The 24,679-nt window shown below is 42.1% G+C and overlaps 3 protein-coding genes across 3 annotated transcripts; 1 reads left to right on the top strand and 2 right to left on the bottom strand.

Moving 5' to 3' along the window:
* The first annotated feature begins 7 nt into the window (after positions 1–7).
* On the top strand, positions 8–1,513 carry LOC9650695 (serine-threonine kinase receptor-associated protein). The gene is made up of 7 exons (XM_002992118.2): positions 8–152; positions 201–336; positions 391–472; positions 556–731; positions 784–921; positions 989–1,125; positions 1,191–1,513. Exons 1-7 carry the CDS (start codon positions 35–37, stop codon positions 1,430–1,432), a joined length of 1,029 nt encoding a protein of 342 aa, XP_002992164.1. The 5' UTR covers positions 8–34; the 3' UTR covers positions 1,433–1,513.
* A 694-nt stretch (positions 1,514–2,207) lies between these two features.
* LOC9650920 lies at positions 2,208–4,852 on the bottom strand. The gene is made up of 7 exons (XM_024665860.1): positions 4,720–4,852; positions 4,344–4,619; positions 3,323–4,271; positions 3,041–3,268; positions 2,889–2,986; positions 2,422–2,828; positions 2,208–2,370 (listed from the first exon to the last, which is right to left on the bottom strand). The coding sequence occupies exons 1-7, from the start codon at positions 4,850–4,852 to the stop codon at positions 2,251–2,253; spliced, it is 2,211 nt and encodes a 736-aa protein (XP_024521628.1). The 3' UTR covers positions 2,208–2,250.
* A 13,726-nt stretch (positions 4,853–18,578) lies between these two features.
* Positions 18,579–24,617, bottom strand: LOC9650693 (DNA-directed RNA polymerase III subunit 2). Its single transcript, XM_024665814.1, has 37 exons — positions 24,072–24,617; positions 23,950–24,022; positions 23,763–23,890; positions 23,622–23,714; positions 23,446–23,524; positions 23,284–23,374; positions 23,177–23,229; positions 23,064–23,130; positions 22,914–23,017; positions 22,754–22,864; positions 22,642–22,701; positions 22,544–22,588; positions 22,447–22,497; positions 22,293–22,391; positions 22,184–22,243; positions 22,041–22,133; positions 21,887–21,988; positions 21,713–21,823; positions 21,543–21,659; positions 21,371–21,487; positions 21,242–21,322; positions 21,089–21,193; positions 20,957–21,037; positions 20,775–20,906; positions 20,677–20,721; positions 20,547–20,624; positions 20,358–20,497; positions 20,226–20,310; positions 20,053–20,177; positions 19,865–20,000; positions 19,685–19,815; positions 19,514–19,639; positions 19,396–19,451; positions 19,274–19,344; positions 19,027–19,215; positions 18,850–18,978; positions 18,579–18,796 (listed from the first exon to the last, which is right to left on the bottom strand). Exons 1-37 carry the CDS (start codon positions 24,086–24,088, stop codon positions 18,746–18,748), a joined length of 3,432 nt encoding a protein of 1,143 aa, XP_024521582.1. The 5' UTR covers positions 24,089–24,617; the 3' UTR covers positions 18,579–18,745.
* Between the last annotated feature and the right edge of the window lie 62 nt (positions 24,618–24,679).

The raw sequence follows: 24,679 nt of genomic DNA, 5'->3' as shown, positions 1-24,679 counted from the left end.
CTTTAAACCTTTTTTGCGATTTAGGGTTTAGGGCATGGAGAAGCGCAAAGCGCAAGTGCCGCTAGTCTGCCACGGCCACTCCCGCCCGATCGTCGATCTCTTCTACAGCCCTGTCACCGCTGATGGATTCTTCCTCATCAGCGCCAGCAAAGGTAGATCTTTCTCTCGCGATCTCTTGGTTTCAATCGCGGCTGCCGCAGATGGAAAGCCAATGCTAAGAAATGGGGGCACTGGCGATTGGATTGGAACGTTCGAGGGACACAAGGGTGCTGTCTGGGCTGCCTGCCTCGACACACCCGCATTGAGAGCAGCCACCGCTTCTGCCGATTTTAGTGCGTAAGTGGCCGGATTTTCCCCCCTCTTTTCTTGTGTCTCACTCCAGATCCTCAGGAGAGTGTGGGACGCTCTGACGGGAGATGAATTGTACTCTTTCGAGCACAAGCACATCGTTCGAACGTGTGCTTTCTCCGAGGTAAATGCTGCTCTCACAGACCACTCAAAAACTCTTCTCTTTCTCTCGTTTTTTTTCTTTTTCCTTGTTCTTTTTATTACCAGAGCACGACACTCTTGCTCACAGGTGGTCAAGAGAAGATCCTTAGGATCTATGATTTGGAGAGGCCAGATGCGGCTCCAACAGAGATGGAAGGCTTGACAAGCACCATAAGATCAGCGGTATGGCACCACAGTGACCAAACCATTCTGAGCTCGTGTAACGATACTGGCAGCGTGCGGTAAGCAAGTTTCTCGGTTTCGTCTCTAGATGATGGGAAGAATTGTTTCCAGGTTGTGGGACGTGAGAACAAAAACCACAGTCCGGCAGCTCGAGACAAAGTCGCCGTGCACGAGTGTTGAGGTGAGCCGCGACGGCCGATACATCACAACCGCGGATGGCAACAGCGTCAAGTTCTGGGATGCCAATCAGTAAGCTAGTCTATCCTTCGCGTTTCATTCATTCATTCTTTCTTTCCTTCTTTTGTTGTGTCAAAAGCTTTGGCATGGTAAAATCGTTTACCATGGCTCGGCCTATGGAGTCGGCGTCGCTATACCCGGCCCTGGGGAAGTTCGTGGCTGGAGGGGATGATATGTGGGTGCGAGTGTTCGATTTCTACACCGGGGAAGAGATTGGTAAGCAAAGTGATCCTTTACTGCTCTCTCAGTCTGGAACTCTGGATTGTTTGCTCTCTCTCCAGAATGCTGCAAGGGTCACCACGGGCCGGTCCATTGCGTGCGATTCTCACCGGGCGGTGAATCGTTTGCGTCGGGCTCCGAGGACGGGACGATTCGCATATGGCAGACTGGTGAAAGCGGCGGCGGCGGTGGAGGTGGTGGTGGCGGTGGTGGCGCTGAAGAAAGCGGGAGTGCACCGCCGAAAATCACTGTCAGTGCCGAGGATGTAGCTCGCAAGGTGGAAGGCTTCCACATCGAGCTATGATCCAAAACAAATAAACGTTTAAAGAGCGTTTAGTGGAGCTTAGGTTTAGGGGGGAAATTTAAATTTTAGGGTTTTCATATAGTTCAAAATCTAAGAAAGAATGTTAGAAAGGACTAGTTCAGATCACGTAAACCAAGATTTATTTCCTGTCTTGGCCGCTGCTTTGGCGATGTAATGGACAGGACCTTGATTCCAGGCGACAGAGCCACCTCAAACCACTCGGTCGTCTCAAGAGCTTTGCAAAACCTCTGGCCTAAGATGTTAATGTTCATGAAATCTTCCTCCTTGCTCCTGTGAGTCACACCAAAAGATCGGATAAACGCAAAGAAACCCCCACCTCAAGTAGCTCACTAGACCATCGAAGCCATCCTGGCGAGCTTCACCTCCACCTCTCCCTGGCAATGAGCACAAAAAGATGGCCGTCCAAGAGAAACCAGCGGCAGCGCAGTGGAGCGAGTCGCCGTGATCTTCGTCTTCGTCTTTCTGCCCAGGAGATTCAGATCGCCTCACTCGAATGGTCATGACGTGAGAAACGCTCAAGACACAGACGCTAATCTCCTCCACCTGTGGATCACACTGCTCTTCAAAGTGCTCCACAGCCATGGCGATGACGAGCGCGACTCCCTCGCGGGTGTCCAGGTCCATAGCTAGCAGAATCCTGTGCTTGCCATCCTTGCTCATGATCCAGGGAAGCGCTGCATTCGCATCGTCGACGACGTTCTAGTAGCGGGAGAGGGTGCCTTTGAATCATCTATAATTGATATTATCACCTCGTCTATAAAGAGACCGATACATTTCCATGCTACCAGAATACCATTTCAGCAAACGAAACACTTGGTTTCCTGGGAAACAAAATCCAGAACAGCCGCAGGCATGGTGCTCCCGAAGATGCCAAACTGCCGTTGCTCAGGCATCAAACTGACCAAGAGACGCACTTCCTGAAACAAAGCATCGTGAGACTGAACTCCACAACTAGCGATCGAGCTTACCTCCAGGCCAAAAGTTTTTGAGATCTCGTCAGCATCGTCCATGCCCAGTACGGAGAGAGAGACAAGAGAATCCTTAGGAAGACGATTGCACGCCTCATAAACGTCAGGCGGAGTCCCAACAAGAACATGCCACTCTTCAGCTCCATCACTTGAGAAACAACGAACCTTGAGATTCACGTCGTTCGACCGCAATCCCAACATCTGACGCATGATCTGCAGCGCATCGTTGCGACTGGTTGCGACTACCACCGCCTGAAATGGTCCCCGACTCAAATCAACTCTCTGAAGTACAGAGACACAAAGTGCTGTGGTACAACCGCTTCCTCGTGGGCCTTGCTTAAGGACGTTTAAGCCCGCGCAGAAAGCAGCAATGGCACTTTGCTGGAGGGGAGTCGGAACCTTGTAGCCTAAGACAGAAATGCAAATCTGTTTAGATTGGAGAAAAAGAGAAGAAAATAAACGCTTACCGCAGTCCGAAATGCCTTGCAACAAGCTGGCACGAAGGCCCATTGCATCGAACGTCTTAGACTCTGTGAACTGTGCAAGACGGCAAGTGGGCGATGCTCTGTAAAATGAACTCGAGTTAGCAATCGATCAATGCTCTTGTTACTCAACTCACAGGTTGAGTAAGTTGAAAGCTTTCAAAGTCGCAACATCTGCAAGAGACTGGTCCACATGCAGGCACATCTTCTTCACTTTGACGTTCAGCTTGGTCGTGAACCTTTTAACAGCCTCGGCTCTCGAAACGGCATTAACGCCTCCAGGCAGCGTGGGAGTAAACGACTCGAACATTTTGCTAGGAACGAAGTATATGAGCTCCAGCTTCGTACCATCACCGTAGCATCGTCTGCAAAAACGAAGCCGAATCGACACTAGGAAAAAACACAAGCGACCGACTCACCTCAGGAAACTCAAGGCGTCAACAAGCCCTTCGGTGACCTCGAGCTTCTTGCCGTCTCGACGGCTTGTCACCGTTGCTTGAAGAACCCTTCGGCCTAATATAAGATCCCAGCTCCTGTTGCTCCTGGACTCGGGCCTGACGACAGTGCAGTCCAATATAAACGGTGGCAGGACCGCATTGTTTCCAACCGACTTCGGTGCAAACTCGAACCGCGCCAACGGAAGATCTTCGTTGAGAAGAGGACCCCATTTCCCTTGCTCATCCATTTCCTTGCTGCTCACAGAAATATTCCGCTCCAGCAGACAATGGAAGAAGGCATCAAACAGAGAGGCTCGCAATTTTTCTGAAGCATGTCCTCCAGCTATATTATCAATTAGTGATGGCCTCAACAGTCTGGCCACCCCTGCCGCCACAAAGTCAGATGCAAACTTGAGCGGCCAAAATTCATCATGTAGCTCGCAGCTGGTTACGTCCACGTCGTAATGGTAGACCTGGAGGTAATCTTCTTCCTTCTCTATCGAATAATTGTTGCCAGGAACATCTACGACCATTTGTCTTGCTTCCGACTTGATGGCCGAAAACAAATGGATGTCGCTGAATCTCGATCGATTTGCAAGGACGTGTCTCGGAATCCCTCCCCACAGTTTGAAGGCTTCATGCACGTCTTGGTCAGGCAGCTTGAAAACAGCCTTGTTCAGCTGCATGATCTCCTCCTTGGACCACACGGGAAGGTAGTACGTCGCCGTGACAGGATATTTGCTGAACTGGAAATGGTTCTCCTTGGCAGGAGAGCAGGTCAGAACGAAATGGCAGTGACCAGGTAACGTCCAGTGAACCATTGGGACACGCTTGTCCGCCAAATACCACACTCTCCCCCTGTGCTGCTTCACCAGCTGACGGACAGCGTCTGGGTCGCGGTTCAGGCTGACTACAGCATTTCGCTCCCCGTCTTTTGTGAAAACAAAAAAGAGACCTGAGCCTTCAGCGTACTTGAGGACAATCATACTCCACTCCGCATTACCTTGGACCAGGTGCCATAGAAGGTAGACGCAGTAGGCTGATTTACCAATCCCAGGGTTGCCAAGGACAACGACAGACTTGGCCCTCGGGGTCTTGAAAAATCCATCGATTTTGCTGCAGAGTACGTCGTAGCAATCTCGCTTGAGCAGCAAAGGCTCGCAGTCTGCGGTAACGTAGCCCCACTCATCACATAGAAACTGCGGAAGCCTCAGGAAGCTTGCACCATCGACGTCTTTCACCACCTCGAGTTGGCTTTCAGGAAACGCTTGAATTCTTTCTGGACATTGCGAAGTTCTGAAGACGCCTCCTGCTGCCAGTTGTTGCTATATGCATCTGATAGGAGAAACTTATAACATGACGATTTTGTGTCTGATTACCTGGCAGAGCGCCTGTGCTGTAGCCACATTTTGGAGGATGGGCGCTCCAATCAGCTCCCACCGGCTCATTAGCTCGTAGCCAGCACCGGAACGACGACAGTGCTACTCCCTTCGATCGGCCGCGCATCGCCATGCGCCTGACAGCCCTCCACATCTTGCAACCCTAGAGTACTCCTTTTTATTTTTCTTATTTTTCTTCTTCTTCTCTCGTTTCCAGAAAGTTTTAGTGTGCGTGTTTTGGTTGAACCAGCAAAGAAGAAGAATAGATGTGTAATTAATTCGAAGTCTTTGTGCATGTGGGGAGGTAGTTTGTATTTGCATTGTTTAAACTTTGGAAACAGTTGAAGTTATGTTTGATTGATGTAACATCTAGAGTGTGACATAGAGATGTTTGGATATTCCTTGGGAGGTGTGGGAAGACAATTTACAATAGAAGATAGTAGATATCTAAAGTAAATCTACAAGGGCAATGACAAAGAAGGGTTAAGTTGGGCTTCACCCCATTTCTAAAACATTTAACAATGTTTAAAATTTAAAGTAATTTTAGTCAATAGTGAGGAGACTGTGAATACTAGTGAGATTGCACTTTGTTTTTCATGAGTTTTGGAGACTTTTTTTTGTAACTCATGATCGAGCATTAGCAATAAAGTGTCCCTTAGCAATTCTGTCAAGTAATCTTTATTTACTTCTCTCACAACTTATTAGATTCTCCCATGGGCGCAAAATAGTGGAATTTACACAACACAACACCTTCTAGCCTTAGTTCTAGTAAAGACTTTGCTATATTGAAATGGTTAGAGGATAGTTGCAAACCAAAATGAATCTTAGAGGCTAGGAATAAAGCACTAGCTTTTGTTGGCTAACTGAGTAAGGTTTCCTGAATCATGTTGTGGGGAGATTAGCAATTAGAAATTATATGTGTGCATGGTAAAGGGTCCTTAAATCTTTGTCTAAATCATTGGCACTCTTGCTGACTTTGTGTTCTTGGATGAGCTTGCTACATAGTTGGCCATGTGGCAAAATATCCATTTGTGATGTAGGTTAATAAAGATGAGTTCAACTATTCCCCCTTCTTTGGTATCAAAGGGTAGTAGAAAATACATGTCCTATAGGGAGTGACTAAATAGAAAGATTTTTTATCTTTTCCAGGAATAATAAAAGAATCTCCAAGATTCTTAAGAAGGAATATCTTGTTGAATAGAAGGAGGGAGTTTGACTCTTAGAGGGCTAAAAGATTCTTAGAGGAGACTTGAGTGATATACTTAAGTAGACTGATGAGGAAGAACAGGCCAAGAAGGAAGTGGCAAAAGGATTTTATCCAACTTCCAATAGATTTGTAAGCAATAGTGTCACTAATAGCAGCCACACCAAAAACTTGGTTACCAAGAGGCTTTGAAGAAATGCTAAGGACCTCCCTAGCTTTCCAAGAGCCGCCAAGAAGGCCTCAAACAATCATAGAGTGTGGTTAAGCATTGGATTCTTTGATGAGGAAGAATTTTAAAATCAAGGATTTGTAGTGCACTAAGAGAGCTATCACATGATGATTTCACCTCCTTCCATAGGGATAAAGAGCCTTACAAAAGAAAAAGATGAATTTTAACCAAAATTTAACAAAAGAAGTAGAGGATGAAATAGTTTCACAATAGAAAGTTCCAAGTGGAAGTGGATGAAATTATGAAAATTTGGCTATGAGGACAAAGATCATAGTCCCTACCATCAAGTCATTTAGAAAGTTTAAAAAAAGACAAGACTAAGAGGCAAGACATCCACATTAAGGACCAATCAACTAGCAACTCAAGGGGCTAAGGGGACTTGGGGGATGTCTATAGATCTTTTGATAGAGGAACTTTTGTTTTGGTCGAGGTATAGAAGAACTAAATTGAGTAAATACTTAAGCGTTCACTAGAAGGAAATTTTTTATATCCCAACTGTCTATAACTCTATATTTGGAGCATCTACTCATAAAGGACCACTAATACATCCTCCTAGGATGTTTAGAGGATTAAGAGGTCTTGCTACACCATGTGAATGAGATGCCACTATCTCTAGCAAGTTCAAATTGCCTAGCTTCAAAGGAGATGGCAAACTAAATGAGAATTAAGACTAGTTGGTAAACCCCTTTTACAACAAAATAAGTGAATAGTTAGTTAGCCTACACCACTTTGCTATAGACTTGAAGTTCAATGTCCATTGGATTAACCAGGGTTTGGTAGAATTCTTCAAAGGAAGATTCCTAGGGCATCCAAAAGGATGCAAGATTGGGCTCAACTAGTTTGAGTGAAAGTTTGGAGATTGTTTTCTTAGTTTGGATAGTCAAAAACTCCTATATGAGTTTGCCACGAGGACTCAAAAGGACAATGGAACTATCCGAACTTTTGCAGATGCCCTAAGCTAGCTTGTAATGCAGTTGGGGCAATTTATAATGACTGATTGGTGTCTCAAGGAGTATTTTATGGAGGGATTGAGGACTCTATTGAGGGATCATATGAAGAATATTTTACAAGAGTCATATGCATAGGTAGTAACACAGGTAGTTGAGTTTAAATTCCGAGAATGTTTATATGAGATAGAGATTCCTAGGGTGAGCAAGGCAATAAAATCAGTAAACTAAAAAAAGATTGCAAAAGAAGTTGTTGCAAAGAAGTTATGTGGAGGGAGTATGCATCACAACACGTGCTTTTATCCTAAATATGAGTTGATTTAACATTTGATCCATGGAAGAAGTAAGGAATACCTAGATTAGGGATTTGTAATTTCCTAAAGTGAGGCATTTGAAGTGCCCTTTTATGAAATCAGAGTAGTTTAGAAAAGATTAATAAGGTCATTTTAAGAATTTGGTGGGGATGCCTCAAATGGCCACAAAGGGTGGTAAAGAACAAAAATTCCCTACAAGTGGAAATGGGTGGAATTTATGATTAATAGTGCAAAGTTATAACAAATATGCAAGAAGGAATAGGTGGATATATAGGATGCAATTAACACTACATCCTAAGGGTGGCAAGGATAGCATAATACCTTTGTGCTATCCAAAAAAAAAAATTCCACCTTTCTATTAGGATTTTCTTCAAAAAAAACATAATAGAGAGAAGAAATCAATGTAAGGGCACAAACCTCTAGAAGACATAAGGATACATAGTCTAAAGAGTGGTGGCTTAGTATGTGGTGCTTGATGAAAAAGTTTGTCTGGAAACATGGTGATACCCATGTTAGGAAGAAGTGAAGAATTAAATTGATTTCTTTATAGTATGAGAAAATTAGCAAAAGAAGACCATTCCTTATAAAGGAGAGTAAAGTAGGAGCAAGTGTGAAGAATGATGAGACTAAAAAGTCTCTAAAAAAGGGAATAAAAAAGAAAGAGCGCAAAAAAAGCTTTAAAATTGGGTTATGGGGAGAGTTGGTTGCTAAATAATGAGGTAGCAAAACTAACTCTTAAATGTGTTAAAGACAATTTCTAAGATGAGAAATAAGAGTTACTAAAGGATATTTAGAATTTGTCCTTCTATGTATAAAGACAACAAGGGTTGGGAATATTTCTTTTATAGCTAACCTATGAAAATTTTGTAAGCATACTTAGAGATAGAAGCATTCCATCTTTAGTTGGTGATCTAGGGATATCCTTGCATCTCTCAAATCATAGCAAAATACCTCTTATCTCATAACTAGACTTGAGTCACTATGAGTTGGGTTCCATACACTAAGGCAATAACAAGGAGTTAATAGAGTTAGCCACTACAAAAGCCATGCAGCAGGTCACTAATGTGCAACAACTTCATGATGAGAATCAAGAACTATTAAAGGTTGTGCAATATTTGGTGAAGGCACATAGACAACGAGAGTTAAAATTGAAATAGCAAATTATGGAGTTCAACACCTGGTTAAAAAACACACTAGTAGATGTTCAAAAAAATAATCAAATCCTAGAGGAGAGTTTTGCATTGCAGGAGCTGATGGCATGGCAACTTTGAATAGTTGTGAATGTAGGAAAGCTAATTGAGGCAATTAAGTTAGTTAGATTCCTAAAGAAAGAGTTATAGGAAAAGACTTTACAATAGGAAATGAAGATCTCAAAATAATAGGTATGAATGTTCCTTAGTGTCAAGGATACAAGACTTGCCAACGGGCATAAAGGGAAGTAATAGGAGAAGATGAGTTTAAGCAAGAGCTTGAAGAGTTATCTAGGGAGGAGTTGAACCTAGGAAACAACTTAGAAGACACCACTAGAAAGCCAAAAGGCAAGGTTGAGGACGTTCGGGAGGATGTAAAAGTTTTATTTGAGTTAAGGAAGACAACTAAAAACCTATTGCCAATAGCCAATTGTGAGCTAGAAAGAAAGCTCTCCAAAACATTCTAAAAATAAAGTGCAATCTCATTAGCACTCACAATCTCTTCATTGCTCACTAAAATCATTCTAAGAACACTTTTAAATGTTTTTAAACACTGTTAAATGCTTTTAAAAAGGCCTAACCCTTCCCTATTGTCACCTTCCTTTTTATAGCCGACTTTCTCACAGATTTCCTCCAAATCTTTGCTGTCCTCTAGTATAAATTCTCCTCCCATGACTCTTAGGGAATATTCACACATTATGCCACACCTTAGATACCATGTTGATCAAACATGAATTTAACTATTTCCAATGTTTGGATAACATAATCTACTACCCTGCCACTACCTAGGATGCAATTGCATTTTACTTCTTTAGGTTCTACCCAAGCTTATACTTTTTTAAGTTGTAGAACCCATATTCATCCTCTATGGGAGCAAGTGAATCTTATCTTTGCCAGATCTTTGGGGCTCCATTATAATCCTAGCAATCCTTAAAAACAATTAGACTTACCTTTTGAAATCTTTTCCACCATCTCTCCTTGAGCTGAGGTAAAAAGATTTCCATACTTGTTTCTTTGTGGGAATCTCTAGGCCCATCCAAGATTTCTTCTATTCTAGCATCTTGTTAATTTCCTTTACCCTTGTTTTTGCCACTTACTCAAAGATAATGCAGTGGAATTTACACGGCACAATGCCTCCTAGCCTTGGTTCTGGTAGAGACCCTACTAGATTAAAGTTGCCGAAGGATAGCTACAAACTTAAATGAATCTTGGGAGCTAGGAATAGGGCACCACATTTTGCTGGCTGGAAAAAGTTTGCTGTAGAGAGACTAGTGGTTAGGAATTGTGTGTGTACGTGGTAGAGGGTCCTTAGATCTCTGTCTAGATCACCACCACTCTTGCTAACTTTGTGCTTCCACATTCTTGGATGAGCTCACTGCACAATTGACCAAGTGGCAAAATATTTGCTAGTGACATGGGCTTGACTTTTCCCCCTTCTTAGGTGGCACATATTGAATCTTGGTGATTCTCAAGTGTGGTAGACCTCCCATAGCAAATCTTAATTTTACTTCAAAAATCTTAAGGATATTCCAGGAATTTTCATGCCACTTCTTGGTGGTTTAGCCTACATAGAAGTAAAAGGAGGAGAGACATTATGGGTATTGGATTTGCTATGGTAAAGCTTTTTAGAAAGCATCTATTTATTTAGGAATTTAGTGTTTAATTGTAGTGCATTTTATCTTTCTCTCTTTAAATCAACTGGAAAATGGGCAATTGTTTAATGAAAAAGCCCTTAATGGCTACTTTATCCCCAAGGCTCATGATGATAATGTCTTTATATACACGCTGGAAAGGAATTACTTCCTAGATAAAACACTTTAAATCTTAACCCTAAACTCAATAGAAATAACTAACTTATGATGTTATTCAAAAGTTTTAAATTGGTCCACAATTCTAAGTAATGGTTAAGATTAAACTTTATGAAAGTGAATATTAAATTTTCAAAAACTCATATAGATTATGAGTTTTTGTTCAAAACTATAGAGTGAAATGATTTAGTAAGTTTTAATCTTTCTAATATAAAGATGTTTTAATCTTTTTCATGTTTGAATATAATGCCACCTACCACACACTGTGAGTTTTCAAGTTGATGAAGTTGGATACAAGATATCCACTAGGGGACAAGAAGTATCAGTGATGTGTGGAAGTACACATGAAGCCAAAAGTTAGTAAAACTTAGAAAAATTAGGAAAATAGTATTGCAAATAAAGCTTATTAAACATAAAAGATTTCATTGCTTCATAGACTGGTATAGGTAAGTATTTCTTTTGAGACTAACACATATATATAATTATATAGATTTTGTACTGGTTTTAATACTTAGTTTTTCAGGTTTAATATGTTTAATAACTTCAGCTAGAGTGTAGGCATTTTATGAGGTGTGTACTACCAGTTTATGTTATGGCTTTTACTAACTTAGTTTACTTTTCCAGTGGATTAATTACACTATAATCTATATTGAAAATCATATAGTGAACAAGCTTTAGAAAACTATTTGGATAACTGGATTGAACAATGTATTGTTGAACTATACTATATGAAAAACTGTACACTGTATGAGTTATAAAAAATTATGTAAAATAACCATTTGAAAACATGTATTGCTGCACCAGAGTTAACAAAAACCATAAATATTTATATGAAATTAGATAAGAAAACTATACACAAATTTGAGCTTAACACACTAAAATCTATATACTGTATGAGCAGCCTTGTTATGCATACTAGATAGATTTTTGTCTCTAGTTTCCAGTGAGGTTTCTAGTTACTTTGTTGTGAGTGAGTATTTCCCATTGTTTTGAGAGCAAAGCACAAGGCATTTTTAGATTTTCTTTATCTATGCATAGAGAACATTGTTTTGAGTCCAAGCCCAATTGGTTGTGAATTTCATCCATACAAATCCATTGTCTTTGTCTTGTGTGTGACAACAAGTTTGAGTAGCATTTTCACATAGCTTTCTTTCAATGTTCTTTTCTTGAAAGTGGAGAGTATAGCCCTAGCCATTAATAGAGCCAATTTGAGGGCAAAACCAACATCCACAGTAGGAGGTCTTCATCAGAATCCTAAGAATGGTTCTTCTCACTCATTCCACTATTGGGCATTTGCAGCAATTCAATGTTTGCGTGCTAGTTTGGACCACATATGTTTACAAAAGTGTTGTTCTCAGACCTCATAATGTCTCAGACCTCAAGTTCGATTACTACACTGCAATCTTGGCAAGTGAGTCCTCCTCATCTGACACAGATACCAAACAAGGAATTTGTATCATTAGGCAATCAAGACCTACTAAGAGTTCCAGACCACCATCAATAGTAGAAAATCAACAAGGAATGGGACCATCCATGTTATGTAGCAAGGGTTGGAGCTGTCTCTCTTTGAGCTAGGCATGAGGATCTTGGTGGACAATCACATAGTTGCATTCTCATGATCCAGCAACCATGTCATGGATGACATCACCAAGTGCAAAGAATTCTCATAGTCCATATGTGGCTGAGCACGATGTTGGGTGCTTGTGTTAGAGCTAGAGGAGAAACAAGACTTTGAGGCACTGCTCACGTCCTTTAAGAGAATGTTCTCTCATAAGATCCCATTGTAGCAGCTTGTACAATATGTTTTTTAGTTTTGGCAATGAATCAATCTTCAATTATATCAGATTCTAAGGCCACACAGGAGGAGACTACTGGCGTCTCAACTTACATCTAACAAGGCCGCAAGCTCAGTGGTGAAGCAATGATACAAAAATGCCTCAACACGTATGCTTATGCTGCCAAGTTTGAGATGTTTTGGAAGCTGGGAGTGTCTTTCACTAAGGAGCTTATGCAAAGCCCTCTTGTAGAGCATCCCTATACTAGTGCTCACACTATCAAACCATAGCAATTTTTCCAACCAACACTAGAGTAGATACTTGCATCAGTGGAAAACCTACTTGCTAAGTTCAAAGAGTACAAGACTCTTCTCCAGCAACAGTAGGAGTAGTAGCTCAAGCTTGCAAAAGAGCTCCATGCCTTGAGGCTTCTAGTAGAAACATGTCCTCGTTGTCCATGTTGAAGAAATGTGAGAGTTCAGCTGTCTAGCAGCTGGAGGCTGAAGAGTGTTAGTGTGGGAAAGGCTCTGAAGAATGCTCACAGTCACAGTGCTGGAGAAGGCAAAAAGATGGGGATATCATAGCAGATGCCAACTGCTCAAAACTGAGGAGTATGGGGAGATGTTGAAGCAGACATATTAGGCAAGCTCCAAAAAGATAAGTGTTGTAGTAAAATCCATGTTCATCACCTTGCGGGAATGATGAACGCTCCAGGATCTGAGGATGCCCTTGTGCTCAAAGCCTGGACTGAACGTGCTAGTGGAGTAGGAGAAAGAGCCAGGACAGACTCTCTGGCCATCACCTTCAATCGTTGCTTGATTCCTGAAGCCGCACACAAGAGATTTCTGAGTGAGAGGGAGACTAAGTATTGGATGGAGTTTGCTGCTGTGTCTCCTGCTGCAAATGGCTGGTCTTGGAAGACATTTTAGTGTTCTGGATCAAGTGGAAAAACTGGAGTAAATGAGCATCATCGGAGCATCGTTGGTGGCATTGTCTGGACAGCTGTGGTCTTCTTCTGAGCCCGTGTTGCTATTGCAATCTGTTTCTTCTGTGCTTGGGGTACTTCCTCATAAGTTGGAGCTTTGCCACAATCACTAGATGCCGATGACACTGCTTTGATGGCTTGTTTCTGGGCATTTTCTTGTATCCTCAGCCTGCAAAAGGCAGCCTCTGGATGAGCTGCTGTTGTGGAGGACACAGCTCTGGGTGAAGATGCCAAGAGTGCACTGTGTTCAAGCAACATTTCACTGTTTTGACCTCAAGCTTAAGCCGACAGAGATTCAAAGGCAATGACACCATGAAGGGAATATAGTTTAGATTGACAATGGTGTCCTAAGATGAGCTCAACGAGATCAGAAATCTCATGTCCTTGTGTAACTTAGATTGAGTTTGTATTTATATATGTATATTTAATGCTTTCCCAGGTACAAGCCATAACGAACTTGGATTGTATGGAAAGGAAAAAGTAATTATACCTCCGAGAGAGTAGTGTGATCACGTAAACAAGAGTGGCAAATCACCAATGCCAGCGATTTGGGCCTTGATTTGCTGCCTTGGCCGCTGCTGTGGCGATGTGACGGACAGGACCTTGGTTCCAGGCCATAGAGCCACCGCAAACCACTCGATCGTCTCATGAGCGCTGCGATATAAGATGTCGTTGTCCAGGAAGGCCCATGGACGTTCTCTTCCTCATTGCTGCTGTGAGTGATACCGTCACGACGATCACATTAACGATCATATAAACGCGAAGAAAACCCACCTCAAGTAGCTTACTAGACAATCGAAGCCATCCCTGGCGAGGTTCGCCTCCTCCTCTCCTTGGCAATGAGCGTAAAAAGATGGCAATCGAAGAGAAACCAGCGGCAGCGCAGTGGAGAAGGTCACCGTGATCTGCATCTTCTTTCTGCCATCTTGATCCTCAGGAGATTCAGATCGCCTCACTCGGATGTCCATGACGTGAAAAACGACGACGCTAATCACCTCCACCTGTGGACGCTGCTCCTAAAAGTGCTCCACAGCCATGGCGACGACGAGCGCGGCTCCCTTGCCAGTGTCCAGATCCATGGCGAGAAGGACCCTGTGCTTGCCATCCTTGCTCATAATCCAGGGAAGAGCTGCATTCGCAATGTCGCCGACGTTCCAGCGACGGGAGAGGGCGGTATCCAGCGGCAGCGCGGAGATGCTCACGAGCTCTTGCGCATCAAACTTCTCGAGTTTCCTGGTCGAAGCCAAGAACGTTGTCCCAGTCGGTCAGCACCAGGACCATCTTTGCGAGTTCCACAAACGGGGCCATGTCGGGCTCTAGAAGCAGCAGCTCTTTGAATCGCAGTTAGCTCCGCCGTAGAAGACGAGAGCGTGGAGGCCCCGAAGGCTGGCAAGCTTGCCGCTCAGCTCGAGAGTTCTGTGCTCTGTCACAACTTCCTCTATAGTTGGAGCTCTGGATCCAGAGGAGGTAATGCGCGGCTTGAACTCAGCTCCTGGAGAGTTGACGTGTGGAGACACCGGAAGATCTCGAACAGGTTCATCCATTCCATGGCATCCCAGGCGGTAACAAACAAGTTCTCTTGTCTCGTTGGATAACTGCGTCTTTCCGCTCCCAGCGCAAGAGATCGCGGACGAGCTCCAAAGCTTCGGTGCGGATGTGTGGAAACTTGTTGGCCAGGACGATGTCCCACACAGTCTTGTCGCGGCCACTGGCAAGCTCCATCATCTTGGCGAGAACTCGAGGGTGGCAGCCATGCGCGACGATGATCCACTCGGAGGGGACGTCCATGGAGATGCAGTTGACATGTTGAAGCTGGTGAGATTATAGCCATTGTTGACGGCAAGGCTGCCCGTGTCGAGATCGATCACGTAAGTGTACTCGATGAACCATGTTCTTCGCGGGGCAAAGACGCACGTCCTGGAGAAGACGAGGATGCCCACCTCGAGCACCCGGTACCAAAGCTTTGGATTCCCTGTCAAGCTGCTTAGAATGGAGAACCAATCCATGTCAGCCGAGGCGAGTAATTCCAGGACCTCTGGAGTTACGACTGGCAGCTCCTCTTGGCCTTCGATCTTGATCCATGAGATAATCCCTGATCAATCCATTCAAAAGCAAAGATTACATACCTCGATGAACACGGCATTCCCGACGAGAAGCCTCCAGAGGTCGAGATTGGGATAGAGGTGCAGGAGCTCGACAATCCAGGCCATCCAGGTACGAATCAAAGGGGCAGTAATAGACGCTGAGAATATCCCTTTTAGCGTTACACTTATTTGTTGGAAAAGTTCATAGGAAACACCAAACACAAAGATAGAATACTTTTCAACTAAAATAAGTTATAAAATTAGCCCCTGAAAATGAATTTTTTTATAGTATTTAGAATTTAGAACAAGAGAAGGATATATGTAAATGCGGAAGATTCTATTATCTAAATATTGATCGACCATTATTAGTTGTCATATTAAGTGGAAATGCAACTAAAATTTTAAGGCGTACTTGGTATGATGGATTTCAAATAAGTTAATATAAATTTGATTAGAAGCTGCAAAAAATTGGCAAGCACCTATGGCATCCATGGTAGGTGTAATGGCTGTTTGAGTGGCTACAGTGAGGTAAATTTTCTCAAAGTTTAAAAACAATGTACCGAATAGGGTGTATTTCAACTTGCATGTACACTTTAATAAGTATACTTAGGGATTTTTTCACTGGCTTTTTGTAACAAAGAGCCATACTCTTGCTAACAGGTGGTCAAATGATATCTATGACTTTGGAGAGGCCAGATGCGGCTCCCATAGAGATGGAAGGCTTGAAAAGCATAACCAAAATATTCTAAGCTTGTGTAATGATACTTACCGCGTGCAATGAGCAACTTAGTTCTTCGATTAGCTGATGGGAGGATGCTCAAACTTTCTTCCCATTTTGTCACAGGGTGGGACCTAAAAACAATCTGGCAGCTCGAGACAAAATCGCCTGCGAAGGCTAATACATCAATCGATGACAATATAGCTTCAAGTTCTAGGATGCAATCAGTAAGTTAGAGAGCAGACTTTTCTTCGGTTATAGCACCTTGGACTACCACAAGGAGCTGGCACAAGCAAGGAGAATGATGGGAAATATCAAACACTCCATCCTTAAAGAAAAACAATTATATTGCTCCAAACATAACAATAATTTTCTAGAGCTAAGGAAAATCTGTCTCCTTTTATTTTTCCAAAAGCTATTTCACATAAGGATTTTGTAGTGATCCGTCCAAGATTAACAATAGAGAATATAATGAGATTGGATTCACATTGGCAACTAATAAACTACATGTTGAACAAAGAATAACGTAAGTTTTGTTGTTGGCAGTCCCAATGAGCAAAAGTTCCTGACAAAAGCAAAAAAGAACTCAAACTTTTTTTAATGAAAGAAAACAACAATTTTCAAACTTTTTTCACTATTTTTTACTTCAAATAGTGACATAATAAAAAATGGTATAAAGGTGGAAGGATATGGAAAGTGTGGCTGCATCATATCAATAAATGTGTTTTATTAAAGTTTTGATTTTCTTTGCATTTTGTTTTCAAACTGGAAATGCATTACCTGAATTTGGAATTAAAAAAACCATAAATCACAGTAATATGAAAAAAATTGTCAATGCTATAGACACTATTATCTCAAATATTGATAGAGAAGGTGATTATCCAGCAATTTGGTCACATACTACTACATTACCATTATCAATAGGAATAGTAGTCATTAAAATATCACAGTTTGGAGGTACACCTCCAAGTTGTTCATCCAGTGGAAATACAAATATCATAAAAGGGCGTTCTATGTATGATGGACTTCATAGGTTGTTTAATAAATATAGATTCCAAATTTTAACCGAAGCTGCAAATTATGCAATAATAACTGTTAGAAAATATCAAATTTATTATAGTGAAGATGGCTCTTATGAAACTGAAGAAATTAATTATAAAACTAAAAGATTACAATCTATTATGGATTGTGATATATTTCAAAGTACTTTATACAGTGGTTCTAAATATAAACCACATCATACTTTATTCTCTAATGAATATTTATCATCTCCAGACTTTAAAACCATTTTATTTCTACATTTGAATTGTAACTTAATTTTATATTTAAGACAATATAAACTTTGGCAATCTTTAACTATTAAAGAAAATGCTATAAAATGCTATTTAAGATTACAAAATGATGGTAACCTTGTTTTGTATTCAGAATTAAACATAGTAGAATGGTCAATAAACATTTATTGTAAATCACAACCTAATTGTATTTCACCAACATTTCTTAGTTTACAAAATGATTGTAATTTAGTATTATATTCATCAACTTCACCAAGTATAAGATTATGGGCAACAAACACCCATTGTTAAAAATAGAATTGAAATGTTTTATTATATAATAGTATTTTTATCATCTAATTAGAAAGTGCTGTATAATAAAAGTTCCTCTTTATTTTTTAAGAGGTCTAAATACCCAGATAGTATACTTCTTCTAACACTATGTTTGCAACAAGATTAATATAATAAAAATTTTATTAACTAGTCAAAGAAAAGAAGAAAAACTATAGATTGGAAGTACCTAAATATAGCACCACCTTTCTCCTTGATTAATAGTAATAGTGATTAATAATTAACATTAATAACTAAAGACATGGATCAAGAGAGGGTCCATGTCTTTGCAATCTGTAATGAGATTCTTTTAACTCTGTCCTCTATAAGATACAAGTTTCAAAGGGTTGTGGTTCAGCTTACTTCTACTTTGCTCCAGCCTCAAACTCTTTGTTACTAACGGTTGAAATTATCAGTCTACAATGATACCCACTATCCTCCCATAATCCTCATGCTGTTGTCCCATGCACCTGCCATCTTCATGCTTGGAAAATGTAAAATTGTCAGGCTAGCTCAAAATTCAAGAAAATCTGTATTTGCTATGAATGTAGCATTCCAGCTGATATGGTCTTTAACAGCACATTCTGGAGTCAGAAAAGTCACGCAGGCCAGTCTGAGCAAACCATGATCCCTAGCATTGAGTTCCACGCATCTCAATAATTATATGCAAACTTTTCTATTTTAAGATAACAAATATTAATCATATAGTTTAATTCCTGATGGTGTGCTTGACAAACAGTCTACTCCCACTGATCTGCAGCAATTTTGCCCGGCCAGACCGCACACCAGGTTTGAGAAGTAAGACTGTATTGCTTAGCACAAGCATAGGAGCATGTCAAAGCAATCTCCAAAATAAGCAAAAACTTGACAGAAAGTTTTGATATCTGAATTTATTTAAGGATATCTTAAAGATAATAAGATAAGTAACAAACTGGCACGCCTCTTGCAAGCGATATCAATCTATAAGTTGGATTTATTTAATGACATACAAATGGCTGCCTTGCTACCTTTGCCAACGAGAAATCAGCGGTTCTATTCAGAGATGTATTAAACTTGATCCAAGTTTTTCCGATCAAGCTCGCGGCCTCACAAAAATCTCGAATCGACGTGGAATAATCCATTCCAATTCGTCGAGAGACAAGCAACCTGATAAGCATTTAAGAGCTTTATTTCATGCTTCGGCCAGTTGCAGACGAGGAACTATGTTCATAGACTGGAGCTCCTGTAACAATGCTACCACTAAGAATCGGGACGCAAAGGAAAATGATGACTTACTTGGAACAGTAATTTGCATGCATACGGTAGCTTCATCGCGGCCATGTTCTCTCCGTTTTTACAGTACGAGCAGAAGTTCATTTTTAGTTTGTGGCTGTAATAGCCCAGCAAACCGCAGTTTGTGCACACCTGCCATTCAAACGCGTTGGGAACACGGAGCAAACAAGATGCACTAACCTGCACTTGAAACTGGTCGCTGGAAATCATCAAACGCTCCAGTATGAGCATGCTTGAGCCGTACGCGACGAGGCAGTCCCGTTCCATTTCCCCCAGTCTCAGACCTCCCTCTCGGCTTCTTCCTTCAGTAGGCTGCCTTGTCAATACTACACGAGGGCCTTGAGCGCGAGCGTGCATTTTATCCAAAACCTGCCGCCAGAGATCATAGAAGATGAAAACCAACTAGTTAAAAGGTACGTCTGTTTACCATGTGTTTTAGCTTTTGATAGTAAATCGGACCCATGTAGATGTATGCTTGCAAAGGACACCCAGTGATACCTGCAATCGTATTGTATGTCATAACAAAGAGGCAATCAACCGTAAGATTACCTGAATAGATAAGGTCTTTACCACAGTAGCTGAACCCATGTTTGACAAGGGTGGCACTGATAAAGAAACGACAAAATAATTATAAGCGTCTGGTCATGAAGGTTGGAGCCAGGTTTACCTTATGGCTTCTACAGTATCAGCATGGCCACTGGGTTCACCGAAAGCGCTACCATAATGGTACTTTCCACTTTGAACGCCTGCTTTTCCTCCAAGCAACTCAATCATCTTTCCCACGGTCATACGACTGCAACGCAATTTCACTCATTGGAAACTAGATCTTCGCAAGTACCTTGGAAATCCGTGAGGATTCATGATAAGGTCCGGGCATACACCACGCTCTGTGAACGGGAAGTCCTGTTGCTCTACTATAGTTCCACATACACCTTTTTGCCCATGCCTGCTGCTAAACTTGTCTCCAAGCTACATGCCAGAACGAAATCAGTTGAGTCTGTAAAGCAAAGCCACAAACCTCGGGCCGCCGTGTGTGTCGAACTTGACACTTGATAACCATCTGCTGACTTTCGTTTGTAGTCAGCAAAACCTTGTCGACGATTGCACTTTCACCAAGAGGCCCTTTGTAACGCTGGGGAGTAGGCCTATAGGCACTGCACAAAACATCCACGTCCAGAGTGGTTTCGTTTAACACATACCGTGTACCTGTCAGGCAAAGCTAGAGGATTTAAAAAAGTGGTCTTCACATCCTTCGGGCTCTCTTTGTTCACGAATATGTCCTTATCGTAAATTCTCTCCCCAACAGAAGCAATACCATCTTGATCAAGCAACTGTAGAATATATGGATGTAATTTGGAAGCTGATAAACGAGCATCTACCTGTGACGTCGCATGACCATGCTGTCGCGGAGCAACAATCCGATCCATTGTACGGTTTTCATACTTTCTAACCAGGCAACTGAACCTGAACAAGAAATCAAGTTCAATCAAGCAGCAAGTCGTGCTGCTTACTTTTTTAAAACGATGCAACGCCCAAATCCTCTGTCAAGTGAGGCCTTGTTCATGACAATTGCATCTTCAATATCATAACCACTGTAGCTCATAACCGCGACGCTTGCATTTTGACCAGCACCAAGTTTGTCATAGTTAACCTGGAATAAGAACAATTTAAGGAGTGAGACGGTGACAGATTAACAATACCAGCTCAATTGATTTGGTAGTGAGAAGTGGACGTTGCGGATAGACCAAAAGGTAGAGTAGCGTGTCTATTCTTTGAAGCTGCAAAGGTAGCAAGTCAGATTTAATCCGAGCGCAAGCTAGTACAACATACCTGATTATAGGCTATATTACCCATCGCTTGTTTTCCCATAGCACACTAGATCAAGATCAGCATTAGCGTAGTAAAACTGTAGCACTAGGGGCACCTACCTGGTAAGTATTACGTGGTGATTGATTGTGATGGGGATAAGGGATCAGCCCAGCACAAACGCCAAGAATTGTAAAAGGCTCGATCTCTATATGAGTGGTCGTAGAGTCTGCTTCTTTTTCATAAAGTGCTATCTGCCAACAATACTAATTAGAGACACCATAGAGAAGCATGCATTGGCAACCAGAGCATTGTTTTCTTCGTTGACGTCCAGATACTCAACGAGTCCTTCTCTTAAGAAATCATCGAATGTACGAAAGCCATCCTGAAAATATAAAAAGAGAGGGATCGTAAATTTCAAACACAAAAGAGGTACCTTTAACTCCTTCATGTGATGCTCCTTGATTCTTGATACACCATGGTCTGCGATCACCACAGGCCTGCAGACTCGTCCACCGTCTGAAGCAATATAAATGCAGCGCTGGCCGAAGCTAAGTTAGCCAGCAAACAATATACAAGAAACGGGTACCTGCTTTTCATTAACGAAAATGCTGACAAATTCTCCAATCTTTCCTGCCCGTCGAAGCTTCCTCATCAACGTCGCAAATTGCTGCATGCAAGAATAACGTAAGAAAAAAGTAACTGAGACGGAACATACCTGCGGGCGGCGATGAATACCGAGAATCGTACCGTTGAACATTACAAGAAACGCGTTTTTAGAGTGAAACTCTTCTCCGGACAAGAGGTTGATATCCTCCACTCCCAAATTGGTGCACTAATCATAAGAATGACATAAACTTAAAAAATACAAAAAATTTGTGTTTCCTTACCAGGTCAATCAGAGGCGCTTCCTCATCATCAGTCGTGATATGTGTCATTAGTGCCAAGTTTTTTGTGAGACCGCAACCTTCACCTTCAGGAGTGTCACAAGGACATAACATACCCCACTGAAAAACGCAAATTTAGAACATAATGTGTGGTCGACTTGAGTTGGCAAAACCTGGCTCGGCTGCAAAGATCTAGGACCGCTGACTTTTCTCGACTTCTCAAACTGAGACGCCACTCTCGTCATATGGCCTAGAGCAGCTATATATGAGAGCCTTGACACTACCTGCATTGATTTACATGTCATCCAAAGTAAAACAAAAACAAAAACAGGAAGAGATCGATCAACCTGCGTGACACCTTTCTTGTCCATCCTGAATCGCTTTACTGTCCAATTCCCACTAGAGATTGCATTTTCCAGTCCGCTTGTAAGCATGTCTGGTTTCAATGACTGCATCAAAAAACCTTATTAATCTCTAGTGCAAACTGTACCAAAAACGCACCTTCGAAACGTCGTATTGAGAGGCACGGTTCATTTTGGATAGTGTGCGATCCACATTGCTCTTCAGCTCACTACAAGACCTTTTGAAGAGATCCTGGAAAAAGAATATAATCTTTTGCAAATGTAAGGGAAAGAAACACGAACCTCAAACAGCAAAGCAAGAAGCTGGCCAGCGAGTTCCAGTCGCTTGTTTCCAACATAGTCCTGGTTTGAATCATGTTAGCTGTACAAAGTCTTGACACAATGTACTTACCCTGTCGTCTACACACTCTTTATCAAGAATCGCTTCTAGCATCCGCCTGAGCATCAGTGCCACATAGATGCACTTTGGCCGGAAATCGTATTTATGAACCTAAACAAGGACGAGATTGTAAGCGCGTGGCCAACTGAGATCAACAAGGACTTACAGCTACATGGGCCAGAAAAACGTTTAACAAGATATCACGGGCTTCATCAACCTGGAACATAAGTTTTTCAGCTGGACTGCGTTTCAAATGGACATACCTTAGACTTAGTTTGCTTGCTGCCCCATTGCCTATTTACCCTGACCTGGAAAAGTTTTCCACAAGTTAATCACATGCGTGCATAATTACAAGTCAGACCTTTGTTCCAAGGTACTCAAGAGCTTGATGAGTTGTGTATACACCCAACGAAGCACATTCCTGCGACGGAACGATTGTAGACAAGTTTTCAGAAAGTAAAAATTGAATTGACCTGCATGGAAGGAGCAAGTATCCCAGCGAACTTTGGATCCGTCCCGACCATCTGTATAATCTCTTGGTCACTCTCCATTCCCATAGCTTTCATGACTACAACTATGGGAACCTGCAAATTGCATCAGTAGTGATATTTCCCCGGTAACATACTCACTTACGTCGTCGCTGAACACGTTTAGCTTTACATAGATTTTTTCATGCTTTATGATGATATTCGTCTTACTTTTCCTCTCATGTGTACTGCTAGTGACAGGCTGTAACGCTGCAAGATGAACGTGAGTCATCTTAACAAAGGCGTCGTTCAACACACCTCCCAGTGCTATCAGAGTCAATGATGATCCTGTTCTTGGAAAGTTGTTCTTGAATCAAAATCACCTGCCCGTCAAGAGATGTGTCAACTGAAAACAAGAGTTGGTCATACCTTCTCTGTTCCTTTCACAACAAAATAGCCACCGGGATCGAGCGGGCATTCTCCTGGGAACAAAAATCAAATGGAATTCAGCACCAAAGAAAAGCCAAAAGCTCTACCAAGCTTCGCAAGTTCAGCATCAGATTTTCCAGTAAGAATGCAACGAGAGCTCCTTAGCATCACTGGCATGCGTCCAATTACTTGTGCTCCCTGCAGTTTCAGCTTTGTAAGCTCTCCAAAAAAATAGAAGGAATGAAAAAAGTAAAAAGACAATTGCACACCTGGCCATCCTTTCCCTTGCGAGTTATGATATCCTTGCCCCTTGTGTACTCGATATCAACACTGATAGGGGCAGAATACCTGATTATAGAACGGAAGCACTGTAAGCTCTCAGAACAAAAAGAAAGGCATTTCAAGGCAGCATGGAGAAAACGAAGAAGAAAAGAAAAAACCATACGTCATATCTCGCAAGCGGCACTGCTGCGGGGTAATATCCTGCCGAATGTAGTCTTGCTCGATCGATGGTGTTCCAACGAAAATGTCCAAAAACCTGAAGAGGATGTTCGTGAAGTATTGAAAGAAGGTGTCGCAAGCATACTTGATGTAAAAGTTGGGATCGACATCGCTAGTGATCTTCTCGTTTCCTTTGGCATGGATGATCTTCTTGATCTCGCAATTCACAAAGTAATTGTATGAATCGAGGTGCTGCTTCACAAGACCCCGGACCTACGAGCGCGAGCAAAAGAGAAAAAAAAAATCATGATTAAAAGAGAGGTCATACATACCTTGTGAAACGCTGGAAGAAGCTGGAACTTGTCCACAGCAGTTTTCACTGGCGCATCCAATCCAGCGTAGCTCCTAGAACACAAACATCACCACCGATGGATCGCTCGCTCGATCACCTTACCCTTGCTCGGGAGACATCTGGTCCCAAAACCCTTCTAGGGTTCTTGAGAAGCAAATATCCTCTCCGGCATCGATCGAGCAGAACCCTAGCACCGCGGTACCGCACTGGAAGACGAAATCCTCGCGGAAAGACCTCCAATCTGCACGGACTCCCTGGATCTCCCGCCCAGCGTCGCATCAAACAAGCATTCCCTGGGATCGGCATCGCGATGCCTCGTGTGGGATCAATCCGGCAAATGCCCGCAGCATGGAAATCCAGGTGAAGAGATTCCTGGCCGGATTGCCGCGCTCTCGCAAAAATCTTGGAAATACCACATGGTCGATCGAGCATATTCGCAGGAAAGAGCTCCATGGACGTGGAATCTTCTCAAGAACAAGCATTGCTAAATACTTATCGCTATAACAATTAAATGGCGGAAGTAATACAACAACAAAAAGCTAGAAATTCTCTTCTTTCGTTTCTTTCTCCTCTCGAGTTGAGAAAGAGAAAGGAATAGCTCTCTCCCTCTCTTCCTCTCTAAATGCCTCTACCTCCTAGTTAGTAAATAGTCTCTTGGTTCTTGGAAGAAACTTTTTCTCATGGTGTTCTTGTGGTGCTGTGGTGATGGA

The sequence above is a fragment of the Selaginella moellendorffii genome, unplaced genomic scaffold, assembly GCF_000143415.4.
Source record: "Selaginella moellendorffii unplaced genomic scaffold, v1.0 SELMOscaffold_129, whole genome shotgun sequence".
Lineage (NCBI taxonomy): Eukaryota > Viridiplantae > Streptophyta > Lycopodiopsida > Selaginellales > Selaginellaceae > Selaginella > Selaginella moellendorffii.
Note: the sequence above shows the minus strand (reverse complement) of the source record. Positions and strands in the feature narration are given on the sequence as shown.